Source organism: Zosterops lateralis, assembly GCF_965231275.1.
Source record: "Zosterops lateralis genome assembly, chromosome: 15".
Taxonomy (NCBI): Eukaryota; Metazoa; Chordata; class Aves; order Passeriformes; family Zosteropidae; genus Zosterops; species Zosterops lateralis.
The window spans coordinates 4,086,594-4,109,852 of NC_139775.1; the positions used below are offsets into that span (position 1 = coordinate 4,086,594).

A 23,259-nucleotide genomic window follows, 5' to 3' on the forward strand; every position below is an offset into this window, starting at 1 on the left:
ACGTTTTTCATTAGACTGTGATTAGCAATCACTTGCAAATAATCTGCAACTGCCTCAGACTCCACACTGCAGTTCCTGTTGGAGCTGCAGGAATATCTAGCTATCTATTTCAAATTCAGCTATCATCGTCTTGTGGCCTTTCTGTTTATAGGTCAAGTCTTTTGTGGCCAAAACTTCCACTAGGAAACTCGAAATATTTCATGAGAAATATGAGTGGAATCATAGTTTTCACTGTTTTCTTTATTGCTTTAGTAGCTTTAGTCATTGTTTTAAAGGTCTACATTTAGAAATCCTTTAAAGTCTCTTATTGTGCTAATTAATTAATATATGACATTTGAAAACAGGACAGAGCATCTTATTCTGCTGAGTTCTGATGCTTCAGTCAATAAGCACAGAAGTGAAATGAGTTTGTTCACTTGAGAGATACAGCAAGTGATGTTTTAATGATCTTGCATGCTAAGCTTTAGGAATTTTATAGCTTCCTCTCAACAAGTTTAGGAGTAACCTGTGCTAAACATCAATCACATTTAGAGTCCAATTATTTGCTAGAAGAGAAGAAACACTATTGTTTTCCAGTAAGTGGTGCTATCATTTGTTTGCTTAGTATAATTAATCTTCAAATGATCAAAGCATCTAAAATACATCTTACAGTCTTGAAAAGCTGGGGGTTTCTGGCGGTGGGATGGGTGTGCACAAAGTTCAGATCTGATGATCACAAATCACACTCTCCATTACGTGTGTTCTTCCTTTCTAACACTGGAGGTTTCTGTCACTTTCATAAGCAATAGATACACAATATCTACAAAATCTTTTGCAGAAAGTGACAGTTCCGTAAAAATCACAGCATTTTGTTCTGGAATGTGAAGAGATCTTGTGCAATGTGCACTCAAATCTGAAGGCAGGTGTGAATTTACATGATGTTGGTGCACTGGCATTTTTGACAAAAGGGCCAATTATGTTTGTTCTGAGAGAGATCATCTGGGTCAATCCTTAGAAGACAGAATGAAGCACTACATTCTGCTTCTGTGAAGTTCTTTGAGATGAGCACTATAGTTACAGATGATTTTGGTTTTGATCAAGTACTGATGTAAACAGTAGATTACATTTAGGAGACAAATCCTCATCACTGTGCTTGATTATATTAAGATTAAAAACTTAATCATGGAAGACGTGCTCGAATACAGTGACGATAGTACTCTGTAGTTCTTGTAAGCAAAGCCATTCGTCTTAACATGTTTGGGTGAAAAAAAATCAATGTTTTCTGCATCTCCACATCAATATGTTGTAACGATTTTTCCTCACTGTTACGGCAGCTTCATTATTTCAGTAGAAGTACCTTATATACACCAGCAAAGTATCATCTCTGATAATCAGATTATAGCTAGAGTCTTCCTAACTTGATAAAATTTTCTCTTATATTGTCATTCATACATGTATAATACAAAATAAAGCTTCTTCAGTGCTCAGCTTTTAATAATCCTGTTCATAATTAAATATAAATCTGACTAAAACATATTCTTCTACATTAAAGTCTTGTCATAAAAACATTTTGAATATAAACCTTCAATACTCAATAGAGCGATACAATATACATATACACACACACAAATGCACTTTTTTTCTGTTAGTAGCAAGCATTTTGTTCACTATTTGCACGACTTCACAGTCATATGTTTTACACAATGACACTGAATCAGACTTCTGATTGCTCATTACTGTCAGGGATGACAGACGTTAGGGCAGCCTGACAGAAGCGGTGCAGTGTTGACATTTTTGTTTTCTGTTCAATGTACAGTCGCAGTTTGTCTCTGAAGGTTTCCCCCAGAAAACTGTAAATTAAGGGGTTCAAGCAGCTATTAGAAAAAGCTGCCAGGTTCACAATATGTCCTGTTAAAGGGTAATCATGCCTGAAGGATGGGCTGTTTGAAGAGACGGGCTCGCTTTTCCTCTGGAGAAGCTGGACGCTAATGAAGACGTTTTCAGGGAGCCAGCAGATAAAGAAAACCAGGACAACAACAAAAATCATGCGCAGAGCCTTCTGTCGCCGCAGACGGAGGCTCCTGTGCTTGTGTGCTTTTATGAGGACCCGGACAATTAATGAGTAACACAGGCCGATGATCACAAAGGGGATAATAAACCCCAGGGTTATCTCTAGCCACTGGATTTCTTTTACATCTGCAAAACAAAAATAGACCTCTCCGGTGTGCTGTAAGTGCACGGCTGTGAATGGGACTAGAGCTGCCGAAATGGATGCCATCCATATGAGCCCACAGCTCAGTCTGGCGTGGTGCATAGTGCGAAATAGGTTGGACCTCATTACTTTGGCCAGGGCTAGGTATCTGTCAAAACTCATCCATGTCAGAAAGAAAATGCTGCTATACATGTTGATCTGAAGGAACAAAGACATAAAGGTACAAATGATGGTGATGTCGTAGTATTTCTCGTCAAGATTAAACACCTCAATGAGAGAATCAGCCACTAGAATGAGATCAGCCACTGCCAGGTTGATGAAGTAAAGGTCTGGGATTGTCATTTTTTCCCGAAAGCTAATGTTGACCACCAGTATCAGAATGTTTCCCACAAAACCGATAGGAAAAAGGAATATTGTGTAAAGGCACGATAAGAAAAGGCCAATAACATATTGTTGGTGTTCTGATTTATCAGCTAACCTAGAGGATAAGCTTTCGTTACACAAATGGGATCCATTCAGGTTAAAAGTTGTGCTGTTACATATAACAGGTGATACTGAGGCAGAATAAGTTTCCATGGTTAAAATATCTGCAGAAAAGATATTAGTACTCACAGTTTGGTGGCAATACCAAAAAAATCAGATTTTTGTTTGGTTTCAACTGAATTCCTGGTAAGCATTTTTGTTTGGAATGGAAAGATACAGACTTTTGTATAGGAAATTAAAATGCTTTAAAAAGTCAGATTAATTAGACTTAAAACTGACTGAAATATAATACTACAAATAGTGAGTGCCTTAATTTGTTTTACAGGATACTATATACATTTTATATGAGAGAATTTGCAGTTCCTGTATGCCTTAAGATCATGTAGGGATCTCTTTACCATGGTGGTACTTGGGTCTCTTTAATAAAAGCTTTTCAGCATCAGTGTTTCTTCATGCCAGTTGGAAGGCAGTGGAATTTTAGCTCCATTTGTTTTCTTTTAATAATCAATGAACATCCTTGGACCTGCAATTTGCAAATGGAAAACGATTAATCTCATATTCCAGCACTGTTCCATGTGCCATTAGCTTCTGCTAACTTAACATCACAGCTGGGTTGTAGGAAACATCATGTTCTAATATAAATGCAAAGATTCACTTCAAAGAATTTAAATTTGTTCTAGATCAAAACACGTTGTGAAGGCAGGTCTGTTATAACTGTGTGTGCCTGTCAGGGGTTCAGTATTAGAAAATAAAGAAATACAGAGAAATCAAATGAGTGAATTTAATCCAATAAAGAAAACTGTATTTTTTATATAGATAGATATACATTTATTCTATCAGCTTGTAAGGCTAATAAATAGCAGAGTCTGTGGCTGAGGAGGCAACAGAGATGAAAAGCAGTTGGTTCCTGCTGCTTTCAGGGCAAATTTTAGAAATGAAGGCAATACAAGCAGCATATTGATTTACACCAACATTATTATACTCAATTTGTTTTCCGTTTTGATTTATTATGTTTCACTGACTTCCGGGTAGTAATGGAAAATACCAGTTATCGGATTTGTTTACTTCTAAATGTTGAATGTTATGCACTTGAAGCATTGCTAGAAGTTTATTTATAAAAAGAAACAAAAGACACTCCAAACAAATAAAACCAGAGAGAAAAATGATAAACCAGTCTATTTTGTGTTAAGTTTTAAATATTTTGAATTGCTTTAATCTGCATCTTACTATAAACCCATTGATTTTTATTTACATAAAAATATTTTTAAAAATATTTTTGCTAGTAAAAATTCATGCATATTTCCACATTTTAATGACTTGAATCCTGCCAGTGTGCAGTCTGGAGGAGGAAAAAGCAGACCACTGCTATGTGTTAGAATAGTTTTAATCAGAAATACAGCTCTGAGTTTGCTTAAATGTATTCAAGTCATCAGAAATAGCTACAGATACTTAAATAAAGATATGGGTTCCAGAGCTTTGATTTCTCAATGAAACAGGCATAAGTTCCCAGTACCTGTTGCTGTGTTTTGAATCATTTTAATAGTGTAAATCTTCATGCTAAAATATCCGTATGAAATTACACTTATTAGAAGGTTCGGTGTTCGTTTCAAGCAGCTGTGGAAGTCAGACATAAACTGTTGTCTTTATGTAATAGCCTTTTATTTGTGAATAAGGCAGTAAAACAAATTTAAATACAATAAAAGATAAGTTAACAGCCTGAGCAATTGATTTTAAAAGGTCCGTCTGTGGTCAGATTTTAATTACGTCTGAAAGGCCGCCAAAAGCCAAGCAATTAAAAGCATTACAGGTAACTATTTACTGTGAAACACTTTATTTTACCTTAATTCCATTTCTCCCGAGCTGATTTTCCTCCGGACAGCAGCGGGCTGCTCCTTGCTGGGTGCACACGTAACGGATGTGCCAACTTCCACTGTCCTCTCGGTAAAAACTTGCATTTAGGTGTGCAGAGCTGCAGTGGATGCCACCTGTTGATGATTCAGCAGTAAAAACCGAAAAAAAAAAAAAATCATATAAAAGTCTATTCTGCTTTAAAAGTTATTCAATAAAGGATAGTTTACAAGAGCAAAATGCAGGTCTTTCTGCATGTCCTTGGCAATAAAACAAGCTTTATAGATTCCCAGGGTTGTTCTAATTTGTGTGCAGTTGAAGTGCTGCTGAACAGCCTTATAAGGCTAGAATTAACCCTGTTTCTGCTGGTTTCTTTTTTACTAGAACTACTCAAAGATCTTTTCTCTTGTATTTGTCAGTTTTATTTTGCCTGATGTTCATTGCACCCTCCTTTCTGCCTCTGGTGTTTTTTTAAGTTTTACAGTTCGTTCAAATCTAGAGCTCAGCTGAACAGCAATTAAGAGCTTTATTTGCAAATTACAATGAGGCATATTTTACACAGATATGAAGCAATTATTACTGTTATTTGTGCTATTTTAAAAAGCCTCTGGGCAATCTAAAGGGAAATATTCGATTGAAGACATGAAACATCCGAGAAGGGTCATTTGTTAACGGATAAGATAAATTTGTTTTCCTACCTTCAAGTTGATCCCATTTTGCCTGTTTCTATTTAAATTTTCAGGTATATGTTGTCATTCTCAACTTCTCAGAGTTGCTCAGCTCAAAATCACATGGATGAAATAAGCTTACCCTACAGAGAACGAGGAGCCTCAGTTTTGCATTAAACACCAGTGTTGCAGGTGGAGTTTCGCATTTCGTCCGCAGGGGGTAAAAAAACCTACTTGACATTTCCAGTAACACCACCTACTGGTGGCCAGAATTCTTGGAACGGGAAGAAAATCAAACCTTCCGCATAAAAGAGCAATTTTAAATTTTTTTTTTTTTGGCAGTTGCTGTCTGTGGTTATGTTATGTCTGTGGATCTGACACCTGAACGTTACGTGCCATGAGTGGCTTTGCTGTATGTGGATGCAGCATTCTGCTGCTGCTGCTGGAATAACATGAATGGGAGCTCAGCATTTAGGACTTCAGGAAGAGAATGTGACAGTTTCAGAAGTGTGGAGTAAGCAATTAACATGTTATTATAATAGATGTATAACACCAATTGCAGTGGTCAAATATCTAGGTTACAAAGGACCTCATCTGTAGGAGAGTGAAGCAGGGGTTCTTTACGTGTGTGGCTTTGGGAGCAGAAGCCCTTTGCCTTCATTGAGGCAAATATATTATTTGCTGCTTTTTCTGCAACACACCATGCATAGGAACAGAGGATTTTGGCAGTGCGACTAAAAAAAGTTTTTAAAGATATTCTTGCATGATGGTTCTTCATAAAAAGCTTTGGAACCAGTTATTGTTTAGATCAAAAGAACGTTTGCGCAGATTGTTGCTGGTAGAATTTTTCCAAACAGAAGATTTCCAGTGTGTGGAATGGAGTGTTTTAATAGAGGATGATGAGGACAGCGCCTAAAGTGTTTTGCTTTGAGACGTGTACAAATATGATTGCATTGTAGGACTGGAACATTGTAAATGTTAGAAAAATCTTGTGATACCAGCTTTGAAGGTCTTAATTTTGTGCTGTCATAAAAGAACAGGATTAAAAAGAGTCTTTATTGTTGTTTGTTGGTCATGTGGTTTTGCTGTACTTAGTTCTGTCCTTCAGAGCTTCCACTGATCTTGCAGGGGCCTGAAGGATTTTTTACTTTTCTTCATGTGTAACGTTCACTTCTGGGTGTCAGTTGTTTGTTATTATGAGGGCCTGGACTTGATAATCAGCTGGTCTGTCTGTCCTTGCTTGTCTAGCTGTGAATATCAGCTGATTTACTATTAAAATGTATAATTTTGAATGATAATTTTCTTGTTTGAATTGATGGTAAGAAATACATTGCTTTGCCATTCTTCCGGAGTTGTAAGGAAATTCTTTTTCAATAGACCCATGAAGTAGCTGTTTTCTGTGCTAGAAGAACTGTGAAGCATAAGAGATCATATTTAGTATTATGGTAATTTTGGATATTATTATATTGTAATTAATGGGTTCTGTATTTTTCTAAATATTTTATGAGATGATCGTGCGAATCCTCTCAATCCTATTTCCTACAGCAGATCACAGCATTTTCAGGCCCTTGTTTATGCAGTCAAATTATTGTTACTGATTAATCTATCTTAATCTCTGTTTGTCATTTCCATATTGCATAAAATGCTTCAAAGTAATTTTAGCAGCTGCTGAACGTTGTACTTTTGCTCTTTCCCTGTCAGTTGCAGGTATTCCACAGGACTTCACAGTGACTGCCTTAATGATCCACGGTCACACTTGTGACAGTGTTGAGTCTTAAAGCTCCACCTGTCTTACCTTACTGTGATTGTTGCTGAGAAATATGTGTGAAAGCAACTGGTGCAGTAGCATTTGTGTAATGTCAGACCTCAGTTATCCAGCATCTGGAATTTTCCTGCTTTGTTTTTAGGTAGCACTCAATGTGTAAAACTCTGAAAATAACTCAGTAAAAATGTCTAACACCAGAAAGTCTTTGCAAGAAGCACTGGTGTAGTTGTGATGTACTTCAGTGCACCACGAGGCTGAATCTGGGGTATAATAGAAGCTATTCTGTGTAATTTAGCAGCCTTCAACATATGTGCCTGATACTGTGCTGCTAAAAGGTGGCAGCTGAGGAGAAGGAAAGTGGGAGGTGTGAGTATGGGAGAGAACAACGTGGAGAGGTCTGATGCATCACAGCTCCTGTGCCAGCACTCTGTGGCAGCCTCTCCAGCTGGATAAGCCCTCTAAGATGCAAGAGATGCTTGGATTCTGTCAGAAGTCTAGAAGTGTTTTGGGTATGAAGCTGTTGAATCCTGGAGAAATTAGATCAGGGCAAGGATATAGAAAGCTGAACAAAAGTAAGGTGCTGTATTGCATGGAAAGCATAAATTAATATTGTATTGGAATGTTTGCACTGTAATATAAACTATTTGCAGAAGAAATAAGATTTGTGTAAGAATCTCTACTGGGGAACTGTCTCTAGAGGAAATAGAGATGCTGTTGTACTGTTCACAAGGTTTTCCAGGTAGGCTGATGTCCAAATTCTCTCTCACATTTTTCAACCCCTGAATGAAATCGGCATCCATTACCCTGCTCTAGAGCACCCTCCTACTTTATCCTGTCCAGCCTCAGTAGCGAACAATCTTCCTTGCAAATAATCAAACTTAGTTTGAGCTGGAATTAATTGTTTCTGTGCTTTCAGAAAACCTTGGATGGAGTGTATTTTGTGTATTTTGGCTTTTCAGTTGCCAGTAATTCTGAGAATGCATTTTTCTTACTAAAAATAATTTTTAAAAGTTTAGCCTTTCGCTTTTGCAGGGACTACACCCATTCAAATCCATTCAAACTATTCTGGTAAAACCTTTTTATTTTTCTTAAAGCATATATTGCAAAACTCATAAGGGATAATCTAAAAATTTCACTAACAGGGGCCACAAAATGTTTTCTGGTGAAAGATCACAGAATCCTAGAATGGTTTGGGTTGGAAGGGATCTTAAAGACCATCTAGATCCAAGGCCTCTGCCATGAGCAGGGGCACCTTCCACTAAACCAAATTGGTCAAAGCCCCCCCCATCATAGGACTTCAGGCTAAATTCAAATGCTATTAAAAAACATAAAATTGCAAAACATCAACCATTTTTATTTTAGTGGCTGAGTCGGGCAGTCCTTTGCTGGACACTTTGTACCATGGAAGTGAAATGCATTCTTTCATTCTGTCCATCAGTGAATTTATTTGTCGTGCAACATATATGTAGGCACATCATGTAGAGTACTTATTTTGGCTGAATTGCTTGAGTTTTCACTCTGCCCCAAATCTTCTGCAGCTACTTCAAAATCAAGATAAATAATACTGGTGCCCTTTCAGTGTCTGTAAGTTTAATATTAGAATGTAACTAAGGGCAGGCTTAGAAATCCATGTAGGGATGTAGCAGCTCGAGTTGTGATTCAGGTGTGCACATCCAATCTGTAGCTCAAATGTTGTTTGCAGTGAGATCAGATCAAGTTTGAGCCAGCTGGTTCAGTAATGATGAGCCTGAGTTCTTTTCTAAAACATGTTACCAACTCAGAGATTCAAGCTTTAACTTCAGCAGCCTGATCATTTCTCTTCTTCTGCTGAACAAAGTGGTCTTTTCAAATGGAGACCAAAGTCGTGGAAAGATACAAATATTACCAAGACAGAAGTAAAATATTCTTCTTTGAACTTTCCAGTATATCCCTTCAGTTAATTTTGACAGCCTGCCTATAAAAATACATGCTGTATTTCTTCTGGAACATACTGTTCACAACTGTGTCAAGCCTGGGAGAAGGAAGGGTTCAACTGAGCTGCATAAGGGAAAAAAAATCTCAGAGCATGGAGTTTTTTTGTTCTTAAAAATATTCTTTGGATTATTAATTATTTAAAAATTATTACTTTTAATCTTAGCTAAAGCTGCTGTTTTCTTCCTCATATCAGAGTAAATTAGAAGGATTTTGGGAAACTGCTTGTGTTCCTTCTCTGTTGCACATTAGGGGTGTTTGCTCTCATTGCAACCACATGTTCATTGTCCTAAACTTTAATGTAAACTCTGACTTCATCAAGAATAATTCTGTGAGAACATTTCTGTATTGCTAAAATTTATACTTATAACTATTTGAGTTACTGTTTTGCATTTTTCGACCTCTTCCCTTCTGTTTACGTTTGTTTTCTTGTATTCAGTTGCAAAGTATTTTCATTGTATAGAGAGATTTTTCATGGCACTATAACCAGCCTTCCGGAAAATACTCAGGTTTTTTCCACATGGACAGGGAGGAGATCAGAGTACATGTACTCACATCTCACAGATGGCAGCCAGGAGCTTTACCCAAGCATGCTCCCAGGCTCACACACAGTCACTCACTCTGACAAGGTGTACTCACTCTCAGATCTTGCATCTGACAGTAGGTCCCTACAGGTTTTATTGTCTGTGACCCTTGGGTATGGCTCTGCTCTGGCTGTGTACCCTGCTGAGAGTATCATGAAGCACCTTCATGCCCTTCTCAGCCTTGTGGCTCCTCTCAGGTGTGTTACTGGCATTCACTCACCATCACTCATTTTCCAAGTCCCAGGTAACTTTTACTGACTTGATTTTCTTTTAGGCACCTTCCAAAGTAACTCAGGACTCAGAAACAACAAAATATTTATTCTTATGTCCTTATATATAAAATGTATGGAAGCTGTAAATAAAGTAGAATCATTGCTGCATAATTCCCATACTACACAATATCCTCCTTATCCACAGTGCAGCTGAAACTCTGACTTTCTGAGCTGGGATAAACAGCTTGCATCTTCTGACATATTTTTTTCACTCAGTCTGTCAGCTTTTTCACTGATGTACAGCTCTTACAACTCATCTCTTCAGACTTCTTTCTGCAAGGTGATCTTTGGTCTGTTGTTTAATCTCCTTCTTCTCAGGTGCAAAACAAAACCTCTGATGCCATCTGAGAATTCCTTTCACAAGTATGAAATTGGCTCTTGTGTTCAAAGAGATGATTCTTATCTACGTACTTCCTTTCTGACCACATTCTATAATGATCTGTTTATATGTAGAGTTCTTTAATGCTCCATCTGTTCATACTGGCAGCAGAACAAAACTGAACAGGGGAAGAGGCTGGCACAATGTAATGCAGACATCTTACCAGCTGATTTTTACATCTTGTGGAAATGTTGGTCCTTACAGTCATAGTGGGATTACATGTTGCCCTTTATTTGCATGTGGTACAGTCATGCTCCATACATTTCAGGATTTGGATGTCCAAGACTAGATCCATATTTCTAGATACTTGATCTATATTCTATATGATTATTATTCTTCCATTTCTGCACTTGGCTGTTGTCTTGTTCATCTTGATCAATTAGTTCCTGCTTTTCTCTCTTAGGCAGCCCATGCTGATTTACACCAGCTCCCCACACAAATCTGCACCCCTTTAGGAAGATCTCTCAAAGGATGTTACTGCAAAAAACCCCTCTCAGTTCCTTTAGCACCTGGGTTTCATACAAAGGCACTCATTTAAGCATCAAAATAGCTTTTCTCAGAACTCTTCAAGTTAATTCCTCATCACATCACTGTATTTTTATAACTTTGCTATCTAAGTCTACGTCATTATCCAGGTTTTAGTACAATTCTGTGCTTTTCCTGTTTCCATTCTCTCCACCTTTGTAAGAAGAGAAGATGAAGCTGAAGCCAAATGCCAAAGGTGGCCCCTGGCCAGATTTGGTGGCAGTAACAATGTGCTCAAAGCAAGCATTTACAGCTTTGCACCTACATCTCAGCCTGCACCCACTACTGATCCTGCAGGGCTTAATCCAAACTCCTGCACCACAGCTGTTTAATTCAGATTTTTTCCTCTTTTTGCATCATTTACGCATCAACTCTCATCTAAATGTACAATACTTCTATCTTGTCTCCAGCAGAGCCTCGATTCCAGTTAGGAACTGGGGCTTGGGTTTTGTTCGCCTTCTTAAAAATACACCTCAGTCCTACTGTTCGGGGCTGGCTTTTCTCTGTTTTTCAGTTGTTGTATTACTGAATGTGACTCTTCCAATGACTTCAATACTTCTGAATGAACTCATCAGGAATGGCTTAAATCAATAATTGCTGTAAGTCTAAATGCAAAGTGGAAGCTCAGAGTACATTAATGAAAAGCTTTCATTCTTGCACAAAGTTTTAATTAGCCATCCTGTTGATCTTTCCAGTTCAGTGCCTCACAAAGGACCCAAAGCTTTCCTTTATGGACCCGCGTTTCCATTAATTTGAATTCTTCTTTTTTTTTTTTTTGGCACAGGAATTCAGACAAAAATTTCACTGCTGCTGCCACTGGAATTATATATACCAGCTATATACCAGTGTTATAGAAATAAGTAGTTTAAAGGGTAAGAAGTCAAAGGAGGAAGCACACCTGAGAAAATGCTCTGAGTGTGGATTTTGACCTTTGTTCAAAGTTGCTTTCTGCCACATTTTTGTTTGCAGCTCTGCTTGGTTATTTATATTATTGCAGAAGCACAGTTCTATGGCAACAGTACTTATCTTTCTGCCTGACTTTGAAGCAATGCTTGCAGAAAAATAGATTATTTAAATATATACGTATATATGAAAAAAAAACCCCTAACAGCCACAGACCTGGAGGGTTTCTCACAGATTGCTGTAAGTTCTAGAACTGACCATAATTTTCCTTCCAGTACTGCTAGCTGTAAGATAGGCCAAATTTGGGTTTTAAAGAAGGAACAATTGCCCTTTTTTTGAAGAAGTAAAAAACCAAACCAAAACCCACAAGTTAAAAAGCAAAGTGGAGTGACAGTTGTTTAGAAGGGCAAGTGTTACCGAGACCCACTTTGACGGGTCATGGCTGTTCTGGTATTTCAAGGTGATTGCTGGCATGGGTTTTCCTTCGGCACTTCTGTAGGACTTTAAGTACTTCATCCCTACACGGTTTATGAATAAAAAGTATAATGGCCAGACTAGCACAGCTCTCACAGAACAACACTATTTCTGCAATGTTCATCACAAGCTCGTTCTTTGTAGTTCCAATGCTCCTCTGCAGTTTCAGTGTTGTCCTGAAGAGGATCATGATGTTGTAAAACAGGCGGCAAATAAAAATGGTCACGCCGATCACATACACGGCGGGGTAAGTGCGGACGTGCTGCTGCAAGGCTGGAGCTCCAGCAGGTGCCTCTTTAGCCCACAGAACAGTGAAACAGAGGATCTGGAGCAATGATGGGATTCCAAACCCAAAGGTGAATTTGACAATCTCGTATTCAGGCCATGCAAATAACGGATCCAACTGGCAGTCTGTTTTTAGCTGATAATTGTCAGCGCCAACCAGCAGTGCCTCCGTCAGGGACAAACAGAAGGTGTATGTGAGTACAAGCCCAAAACACAGGACGGGTTTTTGGGTGGCTTTGCAGAGAGCAGTCCCTGGTGGGAATCTCTCCAGTAATAGTGTGAGAAGTGCCAAAATGAAAACATAGTGAGAATTGAAATAACCAAAGTTGAAAGAAAATGACAGCACGCTACAGACAAGGTGGGTTGCTGATAAATAGTCAGGTCTACTGATGACAGTCAAGGACAAAAAAATCATTATGATGTTGCTGATGGTGAAGTGTAGGAGAAGTAAGTCCAAGCTTGCTCTTCTGTTCTGCAAATGATTCCTTATGAAAATTATCAAAATACATATGCCAGCTATTAATCCTAGGGGTACAAAAAAGGCAATGTAACAGTGCATAAATCTGGATATGATGTTTTGAGAAGCTATGATGGCTTCAATTTCTTCTGGAGAAGTGAAAGGCTGGCTCTTGCTTGGGTAGCTGATCCACGTCATGTTGTGAGAAGTCATCCTTCTTTCCAGCTGTGCTTTTCCTGTCCAACCGTGTTTGAAACTGAACTGGAAAAAGAAGGTGGAACAAGTTTTAAAGTACAGTTTTAATGCCTATTTTTACATTGAATATATTATGTGCAGTCAGGCGTATGAACCATTTGTTCAGAATAAATGCAGTAATTTGTTGGTGGATTTTACACTCCTGTGTTATTACCCAAGTTAGCTTGCAATTATTTTTAGCCAGAAATCCTTTTTTATTTTGGATGTGGTTTCTGCTCTTACCACTCCCCCCTTTTCCTCACTTGATGCAGCTCAGCTTTGTGGACAGCCAGGATCCAGCACACCCGTGTTGCCTGTGGAATATATGGAATATTGGCTGCTCAGTGGGTGAGAAAGGAGCTGGCTCTGTTTAGGTGGAGCTGCTTTTCCTCCCCATCTTGCCAAAAAAGGCCAAGGCAGTTTGCAGGGCAATCCAGTGTGTGGGCAGCAGCTCCAGCCACAAAAAGCTCCACTGTCCTGTCACAAGGGTGGGAATTTTGTATCATTTGAACCCAGCTGCAGTCTCACACCACATACTGAGGAAAATGCAGAGATAATCACAATATGAGGCACGAGCCACATTCCTTTCTTTGTTTTAGTTTTGCTTCCTTTCTGTTCTGAAAAAAAGCCTTTCATAACTGCAGTCTGTACTGAGGAGCCTGTATAAAATTAATGAGAGTGTTTAACAACTGTTATGAACAAACTGCTTTTATACTAAAACATCTTTATACATTAATAACGCTGTCATTTCTTAGATGTAGCTGTTGCATAAAATGTAAAAAAAAATGCTTTTCTGCATGCTCAACTTTGAGAAAATGATTACTGGTGCATTATAAACCTGTTGATGAAGTTTTAGCAAGGACCATTTATTACAGCTGCATTATAAATTCCTGGAAATAGGGAATTTTGAGAGTAATATGGATAGGCTGTTAGCTGTAATGACTCTGTGATATGTTGATATAATGATTTTGTTACTGTATAAATGCTTGCAGGCTCCTTTCTTTTAAGCCAAAAAGCTTTTATGAGAACATAATACATACTTGTGAAAAACAGTAATGGATATGGATATATACATTTTCCAGACCACCTAAAAGCATAATTAGCTCAATTTCTAAAAGGAAATTTCTGTTCACCTTGTACTGATTGATGCAGAAAATACCATACCATTTTTAGATGCAAAGAATAAATATATTTAAACCTGAGATAATGAACCCACTATTCCTAATTAATTTGGAACATCTGATTAAAGATGTTCCTCAGCACTGGAAAAAGTTAAATAAATAGACATTTTTACAGTGTAGAGTGTTTTCTGGGGAAAAACAAAATCATCTTTATTTACAAAGGTTCCAGTTTTGTGTTAGACTTTGGTGTTTTTGCTTTGTTCTGTTTTACCTAAAGCTGGTCTGAACAAGCAGCCAGACAGAACCATGCAGTTCTCCTTACAGAAGTTTCTATAAGTCACAGTGGCAAGAAGCTACATACTTAGTTGTACATAATGCCTTTTCCATAAGGGGATTCTAGTGATGTTAACTCTTAAAATGAAAGTAATGTTAAATTGGTAAAAATTCATAAAGATGCATTAATGTTTTTAAGCAGTGCTCATTATAGATAAGTCAGTGTCTTAATACTGTTTGACAGTTAATTTATGGTTGTTACCTCTGACACTACTTCACATTTCTGATATTTCTAATCTCTCCTCAAAATTGGAATTCTAATACTGGTTTTAATTAGAAAAGTTGACTTATCAAAGTGGCTTTGATTAAATGTGTATATAATCTTACATAATTATAATTTCATTTATAGAAAAGCATGGAGTTATGTTTTGATTCAGCAGTGTTCTTTGTCCCTTTTTAAAGACAGAGTTTCTTCCTTTGTAGAAAAGGTTATTTTCTGAGAGATTCCAGTCCAGGAAGGGCTGGTGCAGCCAGGGGAGATGGTTTGTGTTACAGGTTGTCCTGCAGGGGGGAAAGGTTGGCTGGTCAGGCTCTGTTCCAGCCTCTGAGCTGGGGTGCCTCATGTAGGAAAGAGCTGATGGGCAAAGCAGGCACAAGTCTCTGAAGCAAGTTAAGAGTCAATATAATTTTGGAGCTTAAAAATAGTTTATTAAATATGAGCAATTTTTTTGTGTGAAACTTTAACATCTACATTACATTTCTTCTTAAGTACTTGGGAGGAGTCTCAGGGATGAAGGAAATTGTGAGTGAAATTTTGATCTTTTGTTAGAAGAGAGATTTGAAGCTTAATCTGGTGAAGGATTATACCCACTTGAGCATCTGAGAGTCTGTTATCATCCCACACAATGTTAGCATCAAGGTTAGGAAATATTTACATTTAGAGCTGTTCTGCCAGAGCCTGCAGTGTTACCTGCAGATTCCATCAGGCCTTTTGCAGGGCTGAACGGAAGAATTCAGTTCTGGTACTGTGAACATCTCCATTATCTTGTCGACAACTCTTATGGGCCAACTGACTGTGCTCACTGTCCTTGCAGAGAATCTCAGAATAATTCAGCAACATTGAACTTTTCTGGTAATATCATTGCAAAGGAAGCAAAGGACATAGTTTGGGGTTTTACAGGAAATCATATGGCCTTATATCAAATTATAGAAAAAAAAAAAAAAAGCCAAAACTTGAATAAATTTGCTCAGGATCTGGCCTTGGTACTGATACTGGGTTCAATTATGATCATAGCAATGTATTTTAAATTTTATTTAAATACTCTTTGGGCATTTAAGACAAAATAAGGCTTATTGCAGCATATTCCAGTAACTGCAGCTTACTGTGCAAGCAAGTGCATAATTTTAGTTTCTCTTCCTGTACCCACCTGCTTGCACAGTGTGGTGTGTTACTCATTACCCAGCCCAGTGTTAAGCAGAGGTTAAGGAAGTGTTTTGCTCTCATTTGGTGTCAAGACCAATGCCTGAAACAGTTTCAGTTATAACCACACATATGAACATGATTGTTGAATAATTAACACTGATGCTTCCTCTCCATCTAAATATTATTATCCTCACCTAAGTGTATGTCTTTTAAATTACCTCATCTGAGGAAGGATTTAAACTAAACAAAAGGAATCTCTTTGGCCTAGAACTAACATGCTCACTTTGGGGAAATAACAGTGCAGCTATATATTTATAATTATAATCAGTGAAAGTATTGCAATTCTGAGCTAAGGAAAAATTTCTACATGTGCAGTTTTAAAGGGGATGACCTTAGGATTCCCACACAAACAGAATTTTACCAAAAGAGCAAGCTGTTTGCAGCTTTGCTGTGGATAGTCAGTGTGAGTGTAATTCTTGTTTGAATTCAATAAAGTGCTTATTATAGAAGAAGAAATATCTCCTAGCAGTTTGTAGCCAATTCTGAAATATTTTTAGTTTGGCAAATAAGATTAAGTCAATGCTATAGTTATTAACTTCCCCCCTTAAATTATTCCTAGGAGCTTAAAAGAATCACAGTGATAATGTCAGGGACTCTTTTCATATTTGGTTCTGGTGTCTCACTATTAAAAAGAGCAAATGGCAATTTGGAGCTGAGATTGTGGTAGGAAAGGCTCGTGTGCAGGGGTTACAATCAGATGTAAAAGGGTCCCTAAAAGTGTCGCCTCTACCTGTATATTTCTGACTTTGACAGTCTAATTTTCTTTTCTTTTTAATATTTTGTGTCTTCATAATGCTTTCAGTGAACTTTGAGGATATGCAGCATTTTCCAAGATGCATTGTTCAGCACCTCATGGAGTGGCTGCATTGGGCTTTTCAAGCTGGGGTTATGAATTGGGCCCTGCCAGAACAGCCTGACTCCCTTTCAGCCCCTGCAGCTGATGGATTGGGAATAGTCCCAGATGGCACAACCTCTCTTTAGGTTTATATTCATCACAACGAGTAGCTTTAGAGATTCCTGTGACTATAAGGTGCTCATCTGTCATGTAAAGCAGCCCTTAGAAATTCTCTTTCCACTTTTAAAACATTCCCAAAGCGTCAAGTTCATGCTTAGAATAACAGTGGGATGAGGGAGCTCACAACTTCTGCTGTAGTAGTACTAATGTTTGCAAATTTTTACAGACTTCTGGTAGTACTAATTTAATTTAATTTAATTTAAAATAAAAATATATGTTCCATGGGAACAGCAGAGGGTGGTTTTATTTCTCACATGATGTTTTATTTCAGAATATTCATACAGCTGGCCACATCTATTTTTTCAAAATACTTAAGAGTTTCCATCATTAAAAAAATGAGTAGGGGATTTATTATGTCATTTTCCTCTGCTGTGAGAAGATCTGGTATTCCCTCAGTTCTTGTCTGCTTCTTGGATTTACTGCAGGGAGATTATTTTTTTTTTCTTTTTTTTTTTTCTTTTTTTTTTTTTTTTTTTTTTTTTTTTTCCCCCCAAAATGCACGTAATGTTTATGCTCTGCTGTGGTGTGGGTGGAGCAGGTGACAACAGCAAGTCCTCTCCTCTTTCAGTGGGATCTGTCAGCTTACAGTGCAAACACCTCAAGACCTGAATTATTTTTTTTTCTCTTACAAGACACTATGACATAAACTGACTTTATATCCATTTAGTCATGCTAACTATGGTGAAGCCAGGTATATTTCTGTTTGTTTTATGATTTGTTACTGAGGGAAATTTGCAACATGCTACTTGGTTTATCTTTGTGTTTTTATGCTCTGGTATTTTGTCCCTTTATCTCCCTGACTTTAATTTGCCATCAGTCACGTCACAAACCCTTCCTTAACTGGCCTTACTTTTTCCTTGGATTTTTTTTTTTCCCCTTTCTATGCCTGTTCTCCTCCCCATAATTCAGCAGTTAAAGCAAGTATGTTTGATTTTCACTCTCTGAAGCACAGTGAATTCCCCTTCACTTCCAACACAGTGAGCACAGTGTTCAGAAAGCAGTTTAAAAATAGCAAGTTGTGAATGGACTTTCAGTGCTGAGGGGATCTAGTCCCTAAGATTCTACTGGGTTTGGGTTCCCCATCCTCACTTTAATGTTTAACTTTTGCAAAAGGGGAGCTTGGATTCAAGAAGGCTTGTGTTTATTTAAAGTCCAGAAGGAAGAGTTCCTAAACCAGGGGCGTTTCTCCTTGGCAGCTGGAACTCTCCCTCTGTAAAAGGCTTGGTAGGGCAGTCTTCCTGCATTCTGTCACCAGCCTGTAGAAGGAAAATATTCTTTCATCCAGTCATAAAGCAATACACATAACATTGCTAGTGCAGCTCTGCTCCTGGTGGGGATGTCCTGCCTCGACTTGTGACGACACGTGATCTGGGGGAGAAGATGTCCTTTCTGTCACACCATGGCTGCAAAGTTAAAAGATGGGGGCAGCTTGTAGTTTATGAAACTAAAATGTGAAATACTGTATTCATCTTTCTTATAAGAGCTCAATTCCTACTCCAGGGCAAGTGTTTGAAGTTGAAAAGACTTAAGGAATCCTACCGTTAACTTGTGGAAAAGTAGCAGTTCCTGAGAAACCGAAACCTTCGATTTTACTTTTCTAGAATGTAAAGGAACAAACAATAACTTAAACATAACCCCCGAACTGCATCACTGACACATTTCCTGTCCTATACAATGCCTGTAGTGGGGTTAAGATTATTTTACAAGGTCCATCCTTTAAAAGACTGCTTTTAGACAAAAGTTGGAGTCATTTGTCCAGTCCACTGAACAGTATTTCATCATCCACCTCCCATTGGTTCAATGGGAGTGAAGTAGGGACTGGAAAACAGCCTTCACATTTTCTTTACTTAATGCCCAGCTTTAGCACAAATTTCAGCTTCATTATACGTTTTTGCTTTCTGAGGACTTTCCCCTGATACAGCATTTTACTTGGTGTAGTTCAAATGTTGCTAAAAAAGGGAAAACTAAAAACTTGTAATTACAACCTTAACTTCAATATTTGATCCTCTTAAATAAAACATTGCTTATTCAAAGTAATATAAAGCACTTACCTTTTCAAGGAATTGTTCCACAGAAACAACAGGCTGAGCCTTTCACTGAGAAACGTCAGATGAAATGCAATTATTTTTTGGAACTTAGAGCCCTTTCTATTTCTGTAGAAAGCAGAGTGTGTATACCACAATAACTTCTTCAGCTCCTGTACATCACAGTGAAAACTCCGGGCACTTGCTGACTAAAAAATACACAGTTCTGTAAGGGAAACAGGAACTTGGCTGAAGTCATTCAAACCATACACGTTGCATGTTTAGCAAACCTATGGTTTCATCATCATGTGACTTTAAAGTTCAGATTCTCCTCTGCAATGAGATATTTTAGAACAGAAAAGTAGTGTTTGTCTCTGCCATTTCTAAGTGTGTGAGGCCATCCAGTGGATTTTCTTTTTTGCTGTTCATGAAGTAATCCTACGCTCGCTGGCCAGCCTTTGCAACTGCATTTTTTCCCAGTGCGCTGTTTGAAGTGCTGGAGGTCTAGAAAAGGAAAAGCCTGTGGAATAAATACCATACCACGCCCTTTGCTTAATACAACAAAAGCTCAACACAAAGCAGGACATGTCAAACCATTAAGATCCCTGCTTAAAAATAGGTGTATTTCTATTTTTCCAAAGGTCCTGGCTCTTGGAATACTCCATGCAGTAAATTATTTTCCCAGATGCTCTGCAATGACCATGAGGTGTTAAAAGACAAGACTTTGGGCATGAAGGATGTTTTGGGTCTGGCTCAGCATCAGTCAGTGGCTATGTGGAATAGTGTTCTTAAAACCTCAGATATAAATAAGCAAGGAAAGATTGGCTCATGTTTTTTTTTTTAGTGTGGCCCGTCTGTCTGGGATGTATCAGTAACATCATGTTTTCTTACATCAGCTCATGGAGAAGGGCATTTCAGTTGTAATCCTTCAGTAACCTGCAGTGGCTTTTGTGGGTTGAGAGGGTAGTTTGTGACCAGTGTGTCAGCACTCTGTTTTCATGGCTTCCCACTTGTTGCGCTTTAACAAGGCTTACTGAAAAGCACGCAGAGGCTGCCAAAACACTTCAAAGAAGTGAAATCAGACAATTCTGTGTGAGTCTAAATTTCAAAATCAGAGTTGTGGATTACCTGGAGAAGGTATTTTAGCACTTGGTCTACATTTTCATATGAAGGTTAGCACTACTGCTCTAAATACTTCCTTGAGGTTAGAGGTAGACTGGATGGAGGGTCTCGGGTTGCAGCAGTAGCTCAGAAACATTTCAGTTTTCAGGTTGAAGGTTCACATTCTTTGCAAAGTAAGTGTCCTCCAGAGCAGTTCTTGAATAGTTTAGGGGCTCTGTGAAATGTGATTTCCAATGGACTTTATTCAGAATACTGTAATCCACACAGAGCCTTTGGTTTTGATCATCATATGTAAGAGTTTGTTGGACTGGGGAGGTTTTTTAGTTGTTTCCCTTTTATTTGCGGTAGTCCCTCCAAACTGTGACAGAAGACCTTGGGCAAAGTGGCAGTGTAGTGTAGGTGTCTTGTATGTAGCATTTCCCTGTGAGCTGCACCCTAATCCAGGCTCATTCTGTTAATATTAAATTCTTATAGTTAAGAATGGTAAAAAAAAAATGCATCGTCATTACATGCAAATCAGATGATTCTTTTATTTTTCTGTTGGTTTTTCAGTAAAGATGCAAATTTCAAGTGTCATCTTATTCTTTCTAGGACTGAGGGCTGTGCAGAGAGCACACCAAACTATGTAGGCATGGTGAAATGATTGCTTCTGAAATTACAGAAAAATTTCAGGAAGGTTTTGGCTATCAACTTAACTGTTTAGCTTCCAGAATGGATCACTTGTGCACTGGAGGCAATGCTGAACAGTTGCAACATGGTTTCGTTGCTGTACTTTCCACTGAAGTGCTTTGAATAAACGTGTTATTGATAACCCTGGGCCTTGCTGGGGATGGGGTAGGGAAGGTAAAATTATTTCTTGGCTGAGGGCCAGGAGCAAACTGCTGGGGGTTATATCTTTATGAATTTGCCTTCGGTGGGTGTTCATAAGGATATCTGTCTGTGCCCTTTGTGTTTATTAGTAAAAGAGAGGCAAATCAACAACTGCACCAATTTAAGGAATATTCAAACCACTCTTTACAAAGGTTTCAGTGACTCTGAGTTAATGAGCAGTCGGTGATGAAGGAGTAACTCCTGTGCAGATAGATAAGCCCTGACACAGCAGTGCTGAGGCCACATTTCCTGTTACTCAGTAACCTCGGCTCTGACAATGCATAGGCTGGGTAAGCAGAGCTCCAAGGGAACTTACCTGCTAATGAGAAAATTGTATAAATAGAACCGGAAAAGTAAAAAGAGAGAAGCTGTTTCTCACCCCTCCCATCTTTAAAAAGAAAAAAGTAATCAAAGAGAAAGCTCCTGTCTCTAAAATGCATTCACCTTTACAGGCATTAGTTCATACTTTGTCTGAAACCTGAACCTAAACTTCCTTATTCACTGATATTTAGGGAGCAAGAACGTGTTTCCTGCTTGGAATCAGGTGCAAGTAACACAACTCAATTTCAGAATTGTATACGGCCTGAGAGACTCACACATCAGAAAGCATCACATTTTACAGGTGCAGAAACTTGGCTACTGAGAAATTTATTCTTCCAAGGTGATGGAATAAATTGAAAGCCAGAGGAGAAATAGAGGTTAGAAAATAAGAGTTTCCCAACTCTGTATTTTTTATTCTGTTTAGACTTTGCTGATTCCCATGTTGATAGCTGCAATTCTGCCTCATCTACAGAAACAAAAGAAATTTTGAGGTATGTTAAGAGCTCCCAGGTGGAGTTTTGGGAGCAGCGTGCTGTGCTGTTACTGTCACAGTTAATGTGTTAGTAAAAGAAAAGCAAAATATTGCTGCTGTGTGGCCAGCTGCATCTTTCCTTAGCAAAAACAATAAACCAGTTCAATTTGCTTAAACGATCACAGGGTACAAGTCATGAGAATAGTGGCAAGCAGACTAGTGTTCAGTTGTATAAAGGTTTCATAAGACTCCAGAAAATGGTTAAGTGATTGTATTTGCAATGATGCATAATGTCATAATTATTTTTATTAATTTTTTATGTATTTACGATTTTTTGATGAAATTTCTTAGCATGTTTTAATTGCTGTCAGTGGAAAAGGTAGATGTGTGATAATGATGTTCTGGATAGGAGGGAGGCAGGAAAGGTGAAGTTACAGAAGTGAAATAATTGTGAGGTGCTGTGGCAATATTTAGGGATAACATGTACAACCACACCTATAGTGTGCTGTGGTGGACAACATTTGGGTTTATTTTTGAAAACAACTGTTCATATGTCAAAATAAATATCTCCAGTACTGAGTGACAGATGTTTCTATAAAGAAAACAGATGTGAATGACTTTTTTTTTTTTTTACCAACACCAATATTTTCTCTTAATTGACCCATATTACTGATGTGTTTAGCAGAGCACACATCCCTGACAGGAGGTTTAATTTGAAGTGAAGGCTCTTTCTCTCATATCCATGTGTGCCAGATGAGAGAAACTTCTCCATCTTGTCTAACAAACACTGTCAAATGCTTCTGCCTTGTGAGATGCTGCAGCCCTGGAGATTTCAGTCTTTTTATTCTCTGGCTTCAGGCATATCCGTCCTGTAAAGTATTATGGAGATGGTGATCCTGTCTTGTCATCTTCCTTCTGAACAATCCTGGTCAGTTGTTCAGCAAAGAGCTGCAACGCTCAGCTGAGCATTAGAGCTGGTGTTTGCCTGGTGCTGCATCAAACAGGGTGATCAAGGATCCTGGAGACCAGAGGCTGCAGCAGCCTTCAGATAGCCCAAGGACTAGGCTGGACTCTCAGGGGCAGTGATCAGTGTAGGGAGCTAATCCTGCATGAGGAGCCCAAAGTTTATTTTCAGATCACACTGCTGTCTTCTCTCAGTTAATGTAATTTGGATGTAATGTTATTAAGAAAACCATCCCTGTGTAGACTGATAGGATTGTTTTGGATATTAAATGACTGTTATTGCCTATACCCCGATGTATAATTTTGAATCATGCACTACACTGCAGTTTTGTTTCAAAGATGTTTTTCATCAACTGCCATGTATTTCCACCTTAATTTTTCCTCTACTGTTTGATGTAAGAAAAAAATAACTTGAGTATGGGATATAAGCCACTATGTTAGTCAAAGATTGCTTTGACTCTGTTTGGCTGAGCTTAAATACTGGAAGCTTTTCTTTGTGGCATTTTAAGACATTAAAGCCACTTATATTAATGCAATATTTCAAAATTCCTGGGGG

General features: G+C 38.2%; 3 protein-coding genes across 4 annotated transcripts in view; 1 reads left to right on the top strand and 2 right to left on the bottom strand.

The window, feature by feature from the left end:
- CHLSN (cholesin) overlaps positions 1 to 23,259 on the top strand; it is a 122,796-nt gene that overhangs the window by 13,106 nt on the left and 86,431 nt on the right. The gene's annotated exons all lie outside the window — the stretch shown is intronic.
- Positions 271 to 5,372, bottom strand: GPER1 (G protein-coupled estrogen receptor 1). 2 transcript variants are annotated; one of them, XM_083872630.1, is made up of 3 exons: positions 5,333 to 5,372; positions 4,514 to 4,659; positions 271 to 3,197 (listed from the first exon to the last, which is right to left on the bottom strand). In XM_083872630.1, exon 3 carries the CDS (start codon positions 2,765 to 2,767, stop codon positions 1,694 to 1,696), a length of 1,074 nt encoding a protein of 357 aa, XP_083728756.1. In that variant the 5' UTR covers positions 2,768 to 3,197; positions 4,514 to 4,659; positions 5,333 to 5,372; the 3' UTR covers positions 271 to 1,693. The 2 variants fall into 2 exon arrangements, with proteins under 2 accessions (XP_083728756.1, XP_083728755.1); XM_083872629.1 differs by having other exon boundaries at positions 272 to 3,197; positions 5,221 to 5,334.
- LOC310915373 (uncharacterized protein) lies at positions 11,444 to 19,280 on the bottom strand. The gene is made up of 2 exons (XM_083872182.1): positions 18,983 to 19,280; positions 11,444 to 13,066 (listed from the first exon to the last, which is right to left on the bottom strand). The coding sequence occupies exon 2, from the start codon at positions 13,016 to 13,018 to the stop codon at positions 12,026 to 12,028; it is 993 nt and encodes a 330-aa protein (XP_083728308.1). The 5' UTR covers positions 13,019 to 13,066; positions 18,983 to 19,280; the 3' UTR covers positions 11,444 to 12,025.

Coding starts and splice junctions, on each gene's coding strand:
- GPER1 (XM_083872630.1), bottom strand. CDS start 2,767: ATGGAAACTTATTCTGCCTCAGTATCACCTGTTATATGTAACAGCACA.
- LOC310915373 (XM_083872182.1), bottom strand. CDS start 13,018: ATGACTTCTCACAACATGACGTGGATCAGCTACCCAAGCAAGAGCCAG.